This window comes from Pipistrellus hanaki, assembly GCF_964339955.1.
Source record: "Pipistrellus hanaki genome assembly, chromosome: 18".
In the NCBI taxonomy this organism is placed as follows: domain Eukaryota; kingdom Metazoa; phylum Chordata; class Mammalia; order Chiroptera; family Vespertilionidae; genus Pipistrellus; species Pipistrellus hanaki.
The window spans coordinates 30,585,199-30,598,383 of NC_140520.1; the positions used below are offsets into that span (position 1 = coordinate 30,585,199).

Here is a 13,185-nt window from a genome sequence, read left to right on the forward strand (position 1 = left end):
AATATATGCAGACTGAGAATATTATTTAGAAATATATAGATAAATATCATAAGAGCCAAAGGAGTTGAAAGTGATTATTTGAGAGGTGGGAGGGTGGGGAGGATAAAACCAAAGGATAAGATTAAATGAGTTTTTTTATTGTAAGTCTTCTTGGATTATTTTATTTTTAAATTATTTTATGTATTTCTTTAATAAAATAGTAAATTGTTAAAAAAAATAAAATTGCATAAATAGTACAGGTTTAAATATATTATTTAAAGCCATGAAAATATGTAATCAATAAAAGAAAATAAATGAGACTGACCCATAGAGAGAGAGAGGGGAGAGGGAAAGTAGGAGCTAGAGTGATCATTTCATAACAAGAAATTAAAATATATGACTTAGAGATAAAAAGTCAAATGATATAGTGTGTGTATCCTCTTCAGAGGGGCTAAGCTAATGAGCAAAAAAAAATTCAAAACAGTAGGACTGAGGCACAAACAGAAATTTTATTTTTATTTTTTATCACCCTCTATGATTTATTGCTTGCACATACACGTATTATTTCCATCATTGTAATTATGTGAAATTAATTTAGCACAAAAAAAGTGACATCATTCACATCTGTGTGAAAAAGTCTCCACACGGCCCCCACAGACTTGAGGGGGAGGGAATACAGAAAGACTCATTTCAGAGATTCCTCCAGATCTTCACAGCGTGGGGCCCAAACCTAATGGACGGCCCTTTGTTTATCTGAGTACATTTATAAGTTTTTGGATATAAATCCCGAGACTAGGGAAAGACAGAGCTAAAATTATTTCCCTAATAAAGGAAAATGGGTTTCTGGGAGAGTGGGAGTAAGAATGGATCACTCAATTACATGCACCTCATCAAGCTTTGTTTACTTGCTGCACCTCCCAGAGCCCACATCACTCAGCCACGTGGGACCACAGGTTCAGACCATAAGTCAAGCTTACAGCTATAGCCTGTGGCTATAATTGTGCTGGAACTTGCACCTGGCTTTGCCACAAGAGGATAGTGCCTGGGAATGAGTTCCTGGGAATGAGTCTCCAGGAACATGGTGGGAGAGTATGGAATTGGAACAGCATCTGATACATCTGTGAAGGAGAGAATTGAGGTGGAAAAGTGGCAGATCAGACAAGCCCACCAGATAAGATTTCTGATGGCAGTGGAAGGCAATGGTCTTTTATGATTAGTTATGTCACATGCATTGTGGAAATCCAGTGTTGTAGCCAGCCTTATACCCCTCTGTTAGCTCGAAAGCTTTAGTGCAAGTCAACTATGCAGCTTTATTTATTTTTTAATATGTCTTTATTGATTTTTAGAAAGAGAGGGAGAGAAATAGACATATTATTGAGAGAGAAAAATCAATCAGCTGCCTCCTACCAGCTCCCTAGTGGGATCAAGACTGCAACCCAGACATGTGCCCTGACCAGGAATCTAACCCTAATCTCTTGGTGCTGATTTATTTCTACCATTCCACTAAATCCAGGAAAACAGAGCTTAATATGAGCTAAGATACAAATAATCAATAGTTCCACATTTTCAGTGTCACTAAGATTCTCCTAAAACAGGTGTTTGTTTCTCCCTACCCCCACCCCCAGTAAATAATAGTACTTAAGGTACAGTAGACTTGCTAATAAGAGAAATGTACCTAATACTTTACTGAGGGGTGATGAGTGAGGGGAAACCGATGTACTCATTTCTAACTGGTGTTCCTCTTCAAGTCTTACTCTCCCTTGAGTCGTTTAATCTCCAGAGACAGTTTGTACACCTCCAGGGCCATTTTCACGTCCATGGGGTTTGGGAGACACTGCATGAGTTCACTGCCTTCTATTACTTGCTCACAGCCATGGTGGACTTCCTAAAAGAGATAAAAGGATGCATTCTGAGAGAATTTCTCTCCAAACTGTTGAAAAGTAGAAGATTCCTTCAGGATGCCTCACTGATGACAACAAAATGAGAGTATCAGGACCCTCCGCAGGACGGAAGGAAGCAATACAAGATATGAGGGCATAAATCAGAGAAACATCAGACCACGACTCGAGTCTAGACCAATATAGCAGGGGAGGAACAGTGCTGCCAAAGACACCCAGGGGCCCTCTTCAGGGACAACTGAGGGATGGTGTTGATGGCTAGGCAAAAGCATAGCACTCATGGTAGAGAATACAGGGCTGGCTCCAGGTTACCTGGGTCTTTGGAAACCTGCCTCCTATCTAGAGGCCTTGTTCTTCTTGCTATTAATGAGAAAATTAGAGCTTGAGAGAATTAGAACTCACCTTAGTGAGCTCACCAAGGGCTTCAAGGGTGAAATTGCTGATTCCAAAAGTGACTTAAACAACTCAGAAATGATTCCTGACAAAAGTCAGATCTCATCAGTGTTGGTTGGGACAATGCTCTGGAGAATGTGGGATAGCTCCCTGGTATGTGTGCCACTTACCCACTCACACTTGGGCACCTCTGGGTACCAGGTTCTGTTTTCAGAGCAGGTGATGTTCTGAGAGTTGGCCACACCATAGCCAGAGTCACACTGGATGGTGACATTTTCAGATTCCATAAACAGATCTTTATCCTCGGACAGATTTCCATTTTCTACCTCTGGTTTCAGACACAGAGCTGTTGTTAATGGAAACAATATTTTGATCATCTTGTGATTCTCAGAATAAAATCTTACAATAATAGAGAATATTGAAAAAGCATTAAAATGAGGGGTGAATAACACCGGATAATAAATTATACCTGCATGATGCGAGTTGTTTTGACCTCTACAGTATTTATTGTATAATTGTAACAATAAAAGTAACTTATACTCTTCTATCAACATAAAACATTATTATTAACTCCATGTTGCTGGAGTGGAAAATTAGGTGCAGATAGTTTATGTGACTTGTCTAAAGTTGCATAGCTTTTCAGTAGCATGATTATGATATAAACCTAGGTTTTGTGGTCCTAGAATCTTAGTTTTCAAAGCGACTATATCTCAAAACCTTACCCTTTATATGATCCCAAGACTATAAGTTTAAGTTACATATTCTTACTATCTCTCTGTATTAAATTGAAATAATGGAGAGAAATTAATCCCTTGAGATGTTGTTTACAGTGTGGTTTTTCTGTTTGTTTGTTTGTTTGTTTGTTTTTTAAAGGCATGCCTAATCTTTGTGATCAACCGGGAACCTCCTATGAGGTCAATTTCATTGGAGAATATGGCAGCAGAAACAAAAGCATACATGCACCATTGCAGAGCAGTGTGGAAACTGTGGTTCATTTAATAAGTGGTGTAGGGTTCATGGATTATTCATTGGGGAAAAACAAACTTTTATTTTTAATTTCCACCAGAGGCCCATAGAAATTCCAAGTGGGTTGGGGGTATCAATGTGAAAGATAAAACAATAGGAGACTATATTTCTGTGACCCTGTTGTAGGCAAATATTTCTTAAACAGGACACAAAAAGCTCTAACATCAAGAAAAATATTGATAAATGGAGCTAAATTGGCATGTAGAACTTCTGTTTATCAGAACTAGAACACTTATATCCCACTGGTGGAAATGTAAAGTTTTGCAACCACCCTGGAACAAAATTCAGTATCACCTACTGAAAATGAATATGTGCATACTCTATGAAACAGTAATTCTACTCCTAAATTTATTCCCAACAGAAACGTTGGCGCATTTGTACCAAGAGACACGCATCAGAATGTTCATATAAGCATTATTCATAGTAGCCTAAAACATAAAATACATCAAATTTGTATAAGATACTAAAATGTGTTATATTCATCCAAAAGGAATATTATACGGCGCAGGAGTCCTCAAACTTTTTAAAGTGGGGGCCAGATCACGGTCCCTCAGAGAGCTGGAGGGCCGGACTATATGAACTACTAATTCCTACTCTAACACCTCGGCTGCGCTCACTGCCCAAAAAACCTGGCAGGCCGGATCAGACTCCTCTGCGGGCCGCAGGTGGCCCGCGGGCCGTAGTTTGAAGACCCCTGTTACGGCAATGAAAATGAATAAGCTCTCATTACAAGTAAGAACACAGGTGATTTTCCAAAGCATAATGCTGAGGAAAGAAGCCAGGCACAAGAGAGTGCATGCATGATTTTCTTTATATCAAGTTAAAAATCCGGCAAAAATTAACCCATGGTATTAGAATAGTGACCTCCTTTGGGTTGTAAATGGGAAAAGACATGTGGAACACTTCTGGGTGTTGGCAATGGTACTGCTCCTTGACTTGAGTTATAGTTTCATCGGTCAAATCAGGCTTACTTTATGCTACTGGTTGCCCTAAGTACCTAAGACTTGTGCACAATTCTGTAGCATGTTATATTTAAATTAAAACTTAAAAAAAAATTTAAAAAAGCAAAATGGTGGCCTTGTAGAAAACATACTTCTGAAAATATACATGTTGGTAACCTCTGAAAACATCCATCTTGGGTCACACTTTAAAAATACTGTACTATGTGCATGCATTCATGTGAACTACATGAACTGAATAAACAGAATACAAATTTCTAAGTGCTGCCTCTGGCTGGGAGGAGACTCCAGATTCCATGGTGGTTCTACCTTCACATGAGCCATCAGTAAAGTTGAAATTACCTTTACACTGAGGGGCTGGAGATGACCATTGTGAACTTCTGCAGGTGATTTCGGGGTCTCCAACCAGAACATACCCTTCATCACATTCATAGTGCATCACAGTCGTAAAGGATAAAAATGAACTTATGTCATGATGGGATCCGTGGGCAATCCTAGGAGGCGTTCTGCAATCTTGGATGGTGATACAAAAAGGTGAAAGAGAATGAGACAGAGTTTAATTTCATTAACAATTCAGATTGAGGTACTCCTCTCATGTGATAGAACTAAGTCATTAAATCATACTACTGAGGTGTGTTTCACTTAAAACCAAGAGAAAGAATTTGTTAATCCTTCACCACTGTGTTAATCATTTCATATACTAGTATGTTATATCGTTTACTCCTCACATTAAGTCTTTGAGACAGTATTATCATCATGCCCATTCTAGAGAAAAGGAAACACAACCTTAAAGGGGTGAAATATTCTACATACTAGTAAATACCAGTGATTAATAAAACTTAGGGATTAGAACAGCAGTCTTCTTGTTATTTTCAATGTCAAGTAATATCCCATACTTGAAAAATAGTTGGCTCGGAACCAGTTAAATTAATTTTTTAAGGATAATATTTGGGGAAGTGTTTTATAATGCTTTTGATATCCTCTATCTCCAGAAAATGCAGATGAGAAAAGGGTTATGAGAAAGCCTGGTATGTCCTCATTCAGCAGTTCTGAAGATGAGAGCTAAAGACAGATTTCTGCACCTTAGGATTGGTCTGTATTCCTCACATTATTCAGAACAAAGGATAAGTACTTGCCATGGACTAGAACTAGGCTTCATTGAAAAGACACCCAGGTGGAGTCCTCTTCAGATCTATCCAGAAAGGACCACCTGAGGTGCAAGGAAGGCCTCAGTTTAAAAAAAAAAAAAAAAAAAAAAAAAAAAACCTCGAGGAGTCACCAGAAATCTAGAAGATGGGAACAGATACGCTATCAACCAGACTGGGAGGTGGGTTTGACCACTCCCCAGGAATGGCGGTTGGCAGATCCTCAGTGATGATGAAGTGCCCACAAAAACAAACAAACTCACAGGAGACAGAGCAAGCTTTAAACACCCGAGGGGCCAAGAATCAGCTCAGGTCAAACACTGCTTCCCTCTGTCTGCCCTTCCAAAGCTTCAACTCTGGGAAGTTTAGAAAGCCTGGTCACAGCCATTCCAAGGTAAACTCTGTGTAATTCACCTGTATATAAGTCAACAGCTTCCATGAAACCTCAGATTAAGTACCTTCTTACAAATATTTTGAAAATAGCTCTTGCCATGGCCAGTTTGGCTGTTGATTGGAGCATCATCCCAAACACCAAAAGGTCACAGGTTTGATTCCTGGTCAGGGCACATGTGGGTTCGACCCCGAGTTGGGGCTCGAGCAGGAAGCAACACATCGATGATTCTCTTTCCCTCTCCTTTCCTCTCTCTCTAAAATCAATAAAATCATGTCCTTGGGTGGGGATAAAAAAAATAGATCTTAATTTTCACGAATCACATAGGTATGGCATTCTGTACCAGGCTCTTCAGGTAATATTAACAGCCATACTTGCAATATACTTAGATAATATACAGCTATTTAAATAGTTACACTACAACATCAGTCCCACAAGTACTAGGAGAGTAGGACAACAAATGAGTTCTATGGAAAAGGTTGATAGAACAGAGGACTGGAGTATCGGGGGAAGGTGTCCAAGAAGGACTTGGAGGTACATGAAGTATGAGTAAAAGCGAGTAGTTGATAAGATAGTAGAGGCATATCAATACTGAGGCAATCAGAAAAGTCTCGGACCTCAGAAGGTTCCTACTATAAAGAAAAGGGGAGGCAGAATCAGAAAGGGAGATTTCAGCCGAAACCGGTTTGGCTCAGTGGTAGAGCTTCGGTCTGCAGACTGAAAGGTCCCAGGTTCGATTCCGGTCGGGGGCATGTACTTTGGTTGCGGGCACATCTCTGGTAGGGGGTGTGCAGGAGGCAGCTGGTCGATGTTTCTCTCTCATCGACGTTTCTAGCTCTCTATCTCTCTCCCTTCCTCTCTGTAAAAAAACAATAAAAATATTAAAAAAATAAAATAAAATAAAGGGAGATTTCAGGTCAAAGTTGACAGATATTAAATGCCATTTCAAAGGGTTGAGGCCATAGATAATGGAAGATTTGAGGAGACAGAAGAAACAGAATAAACAGAGAATGGGAAACAGACACATGAAGAAATTATTGAAAGATGTTGACAAGTTTAATAAGGTTTTTTTCTGCTACCTCAGACTCCAAGAGAGGAGAACTCAGAGACAACTTGGAGGCCTGACGTCCTCTGGGCAGAATGTTCCTCATGCTGTGCTCTCTAACCTAAAGGTAGTGCTCCTCCTCAGTGATGTCCAGGTGTTTGAGGGAAAAATCACCTCCCAGTTATGAATTCTTCCTTAATAAACCCATGCTTTCCCCCTCACCTCTCTCAGTGATGGAGAAGGCATGGCTTCCACACTTTCAAATCAAGCTGCTAGCTCACATAAGAGCACTCAACTATTATTTTAGATTCAGGATTTTCCCTCCCAGCTATCTGAAATCCTACATTTTGTATGCCATGTTAGCCATTTTCAGGGAATATACATAGAAATATCTTTATAATGAAGAAAAAGTAAAAAAATGAATCCAGCACAAGAGAAAAATATTTTGCTTAAAGGACATTCCCATTTAGATAATATAACAAAAAAGTAATTTGCATAACAACAAATCTTAGAACAGTTCTGGTTAATTCTTTTAAACTCTTTTATTTCTCCTTCATTTGTAAAATATTTTCTCCACGTTAATAACAATGCCTTATATTTATATAATTGTTTATAGTTCTCCAAGTGCCCTATCTTTTACTCTAGAAATACTTATTATTTGTGATAATTATTTTTGCTTTTCTGATAGAATCCACTCCCCCCCCCCCCCAGTGAATCACTACATAAGATTGTAGATGGCATAATTAACTTAGTCAGAAGGTAAATGTATTTTAAACATTTTGGAGCATTAAATATAAGAAATTGATATGAAAATTAAAGATTATTCCTTACTAAAGCAGCCTCAGAAGAATTTTTAAATATCAACACAATTATTCTAGACATAATAACAGCCTCTATCTAGATCAATTTCTTTTATATTTTAAAATTCTTCATTTTTATTAATAACATAGTTGATTATACTCTTTCAAAAAAAGTTATAAACTACCATCAATTGACTACATTTGATGAAGTGTTTGGTATTTTTCTTTATACCTTAGAGAAACTACCTCCCTCCTTTCCCCAATAACCACTGTACTCACCACACAGGCCTGAAGGGCACAGCAGGAGGGTCAAGACCCCAGAGAGGTACAGGGCTGGGAGAATGCTCTGCCACTTGGGGAGCATGGTGCTGAGTCTCAGAGGTGCCACACTGCGCTCGGCTTTCTTAGACACCTTGACTCAAAATGAGGAAATGTTCTGAAAGTAACATTCAAATGGTACCTAAGCCAAGGAATTCGGCCTTGGCAGAAATCCCAGCACTGGGTCACTAAAAGGGAGGGGCGGTGGGAGTGACTAGAAGACCAGGTGCTGAGCTCAGATCTGTCAGGGAGAGCTGATAAGGTTTGGGAAGAAGAGTCTAGAGCTTGAGGCAAGAGCCCTGTGGGGTGCTGTACGCATTTACTATTATAACCCTAAGACTTCACTACTGTTCAGATGGTAAAGGTAATGATTTTCTTTCTGGATATATGATTCCTCTCTTAGTAAACATAGCAAAAGGCACCAGGATTGCAGGTCTGATGCACAGGGTATGTGGTGGGCTCTCCAGGAATTACAAGGCATAGTATGAAAGAAAGGAAACTATCTGAGAAACAGTATTTGTCCAGCAAAGTGGTGTCTTTAATTTGGGGCATGAATTGCTCATAGAATCAAGTTATTTAATGTAGAAATTTAAATTTCTTTCTCGTTAGCCTATGGTCTACCAAGAACACACTAACATGAGTCTGTGAGAAGATACTCAAGAATCTAGTCCAAACAATAATTATTCTTGTAATACTTCAATAGGAGCCTCTTTACTTCCTGGGTGGGTGTGCTGATATACGTGAAACACCAGATGACTCACTTTATGAAACTGTTCTGGTGTAGGAACCATCCTAGTCTGTGCCTGTACCAGAGAAGCATTTACTGAAAGTGAAATGGATGGACAGGATCAATTAAGGAGAAAGGAAGGTTTAGTGTGACTTTCAACTATCTGGATGATGCTGGATGCAGAGGAAACCCAGCACTTTGTCTCTGAGCAGTAAGAGCCAAGGGAATGGAAGGTGTGTTTGTTGTGCTTCATGAATTGGTAACCCCAAGACTAAGTTTCTCTTAACCATCGAAGACTGCCTGACTATCCATCCATATTATTTCCTAAATTGTCTCCTTAAGTGGGACAGATAAAACTCCCAACCTGGATTCCATATCTTGCCCACCAAGTGTGGATATCTGTGTTTAGATAGTTGCCTAAAACAAACGAGTAAGCCCTGGAAATTGTCCTAAAGGGATCTTCACTACTCAGATGAACTGGAATGACTACCACATACCCATAGTAACCAAAAAGCTTACCTCTCAAAAATAAATGCAAAGAATTAGCAAATATAACCCAGTGAAACTGAAATACTGAAGAAAGCACAATTAAATATCAACTTCCTAGGGATCAAGAAAACAAAGTCACCAAATGGTTACTTACTTTAGAAAGAGGAATCACAAAAAAAGAGAAGTGATTTAAATGATTAGCCAGAAACCTGCTTTTAATCTTTCAACATGTAATATACTATACCTTTATATAAATTATCATAATTAATTTAAAAAAACCCTATGACATAGTTTTTACCTTCCTCATTGCATAAATTTTGGAAACCAGTTTAGATAGAAAAAGTAATCTGCCCTCAAACTGCTTAGTAAGTAGCTACCAGGTAAGTCAAATTCTGAGCCCAAGACTGATTTTAAAATACAAGCTTTTTCTTTATACCAAAAGAATTTCCACTTTTTGGCCAATTTTGACTTTCTGAAAGGACAATGAATCAGTCATTTAGGAGTAAATCAACACTGTTGGGCTTTATCTGATGGTATGTCCACCACCAGATGCTATTGTTGGTGTAGTTAATAGAATAGATTTGTGAACTTCTCCAGAGAATGTGCTGAAATGACAGGAGCCTCCTCATCCTAATACTTTAGAAGTTATATCCCAGCCACAGAAGCAACCAATACCCAACTAATATTAGGATACAAAAGCCCTGATTCCTCGCCTCCAGTCTGGACAATTCTGTGTGTCGAGCCGGCATGACCATGGGTGAACCTGAGAGGGTGCGGTGAAGGATTAAGAAAAGACAAACAAGAGTAGAAAGCTGGGTGCTAGGTGGGATGCAGTGCCAGTGCCTGCAAACCATCTTTATTTTATAGCCAGATTCCACAAGGCAAATTAAGGACATGGTCAAGATGTTTACAATGTTCTCATGGGTTTCGAATCTACTCAATTACATGCACACGATTAAGCTTTGTTTACTTGCTGCACCTCCCACAGCCTATGTCACTTAGCCACATGGGACCACAAGTTCGGACCACAAGGTCAAGCTTACAACCATAGCCTTTGGCTATAATTGTGCTGGGACTTGCATGTGGCTTTGCCACAAGAGGATCCTGCTCTCTCAGTAGTCCCAGGCTTGAACCTGTTCAAATGCAGAAGCCACAAAGGCAAACTCTAAGAGTGGGATTGTAGAGTTGGATCACCCACCAACCAACTGGCAATCACTGGTCATGGGTGAAGTATTGTAGTCCTGGCTTGCTATAGCATTGCAACTATGAACATTTTCACCTGCTAAGTGCCATGAGATGAAGATGGAAGGAGGTGCATTGGCTTGTACAATAACTCTGACATCTGAGAGGGACAGTAGAAATGGAATTAATGGTTGTGAAACTGGGTGACTGAGTACCATTAATACAGACTCAGTGTCCCTTAGCAATCAATTACAATTCAAATCCAAGTGTGAAATCCAGAAGGCTTCCTCGTCAGTATGTAAATAAACTTTTGTCTCAGTTAGTTGGGAGGCTAAACTAAAGGCCAAATTCGGGATATAAATCATAACAGTATGGTAGAACAGCCCTGACCGGTTTGGCTCAATGGATAAAGCATTGGCCTACCCCCAGGTTTGGTTCCGGTGGGGGGCATGTACCTTGGTTGCAGGCACATCCCTAGTAGGGGATGTGCAGGAGGCAGCTTATGGATGTTTCTCTCTCATCGATGTTTCTAACTATCCCTCTCCCTTCCTCTCTATAAAAAATTAATAAAATGTATTTTTAAAAAAGAGAGAGAGAGACGAACATGAATTAGAAAAGCAAAGGCAGATAGAACAGGAAAGCAAGCACACAGACAAGAAAACCTCCATTGCATGTCAAAGTGTGTGGCAGACACTGTCAAATCTCTCTCAAGATCACCAGGGCCCTCTCACTTTGGCAAACTCTGGACAACTTCCAAACCCAGTGTCTGCTTTGTCTGTCCATTTCCCTACCCTGGAGGTTACCCTACACAGTCCCATAGGTGCCATTGGTAACCAGTGTCAGCTTGGTCAGGAGCATGCCTAGCTGGTCTGCAGTGTGGTCAGATGTCCTAAGATCAAGACCTATTCACTAAATACCCAAGGTCTTCATTCTCCAGAGGACAAATCATAGTTGGGTTCCACACACATTCATAGGGCTGTCAGCATAACTGAGCTCCTATCAGCAACAGCAATAATAATCCCCTCAGCACTGCTCCCTCTTTAGACTGCCTTCCCTTCTTCAGCTTACAACCCACCCACTCACCGTGCGTTCCAGGGCCCACCTCTTAGAGAAAATAGGTACCCACAAACCCTTGCTTCAAGGGAAACTCAAAATAAACATGAAGCAAAAGGAATTCCTGGTAGCGGGAGCAGAGAATAGTATCAATACCATGGGTAGGTACCTCCCACTAAGTGAGTGTTTCTAACAGTCCCAGCCCCTCTGTGATATCTGTAATTTACTGAAAGCTGCTCTACACCAATCCCTTTCCAGAGTATGTTTGGGAAAATTAAACAAAAGAGGCCAAGGTTCAACATAAGGTACTGTGTACTAGGGAAAGTCAGGAGAGTCAGTGGAGCTGAAATATGAGTGAGAACCCAAGTCCACATGCAAGACCCACACAATACAGTGAATGCAGTAACTTTATGTAAAAAAAAAAAACTGCTGGGTTTGTATAGGGACCTCATTGCAGAGGATGCAAAATTGGAAGAAGTGGTGAGTGGAATTGAATAGAGCCTCCAACATACCTCGAGCTATACAAGCGATTGGTATGGGGTTTCTCACAGCTTTTTATTTTTTTTATTTGAAGAAAAGGAGAACCAGATCAGATGAAAAACTTTCAAACGCACAGGGGACTGCCATGTGGGCTTCACATTCATCGAGCTTTCAGAGTTTGTTCTCAGAGGATGAAATAAGTTCTCAGATACAACATAAATGCCCTTCGTATAAGATGAAGAATGAAAGGCAGCCATAGCAAGTCAGAGACCAAGCTCTTGGGGGTTCAGAAAGGATGTAAATCTCTTCAAATAGGAGAGAATGGACAAGACTTTTGAGGCGTGTTGACATTTATTGTAAATACTGAGGACCTGGTGATTTGCAGGTGGGAACATGGAGTAGAGGTAATCCAGGGAAATATAACTGCTGCGAACACAAATCCACAGCAAGACCCATACAATACAATTAATGTAGTAACTATATGTAAATACATTTTGGGGTCTGTATGTGGACCTCAATGACCACAAAGACAAAATTGTGCTCTATAAGTAAATTTTTAATGGAAAAAATGTGCACTTTGTGTCCAAAAAAGCAAAAATGTAAGCTATAAGATTATCAGCAATTCTATCATCTCAAAGCAATAGCAAAAAAAAAAGAGGCATTATTATCATATTTTAGGGTATTAATTTTAATGCAAAAGAATGGCAGAGTTGCTAAACTAAAGTGACCCATGTTGAATGGAAGGCAGCAGGGCACCTTTCCCTGCCTCTTCTGGGAAAAATCAGAGTGGTGACTCCAGAATGGATTTCTTCACCTTGTCTTTCTGCATTTCCAGGAGTTCAATTTCCAAAGACAGTTTATATAGCTCCAAGGCTGTCTTCACATCCTCTAGGTTAGGCAGACACTGCATGAATTTTTTGCCTGCTAGCACTTTCTCACAGCCTGCATGGACCACCTAAAAGAGACACAGGTGCTGAGTGGTTGGGAGGCTTCTCTGAGATCATGACAATAAAGGACAGAGAGTCAGGTCCAAACCAACCCCAGGAGTGATGGGAGAGCAGGAAGACCAGGAGACCACGGGCCCCATTGTAGTCTTCCCCAGAGGGATATAGATCTTCTTGAGATACTACCCATAAGGCCTCTGTCAGGACAGAGGCTATTTCGGCTACCCATCCAGGCATGGAACACAGTGTATTATACAATCTAGAAAAGGAAATGTAGGAGCACTCCCAGCTCTCTGAGAGATCTCCCTCCTTAAGGGGCTCAGCTTTCCTGTTCTAAGTGAGAGTAGGAAAACTTG

The 13,185-nt window shown here is 40.1% G+C and overlaps 1 protein-coding gene across 1 annotated transcript in view; it reads right to left on the minus strand.

The window, feature by feature from the left end:
* Positions 1-476: 476 nt before the first annotated feature.
* Positions 477-13,185, minus strand: part of C4BPA (complement component 4 binding protein alpha) — a 66,947-nt gene continuing 54,238 nt past the window's right edge. The window contains exons 12-16 of the mRNA XM_084866534.1: positions 12,669-12,840; positions 7,916-8,053; positions 4,598-4,768; positions 2,441-2,616; positions 477-1,864 (exon numbers count right to left, since the gene is read on the minus strand). Of these exons, the coding sequence (XP_084722660.1) occupies positions 1,730-1,864; positions 2,441-2,616; positions 4,598-4,768; positions 7,916-8,053; positions 12,669-12,840 (792 nt within the window). The 3' untranslated portion in view covers positions 477-1,729. The remainder of the gene's footprint in view (positions 1,865-2,440; positions 2,617-4,597; positions 4,769-7,915; positions 8,054-12,668; positions 12,841-13,185) is intronic.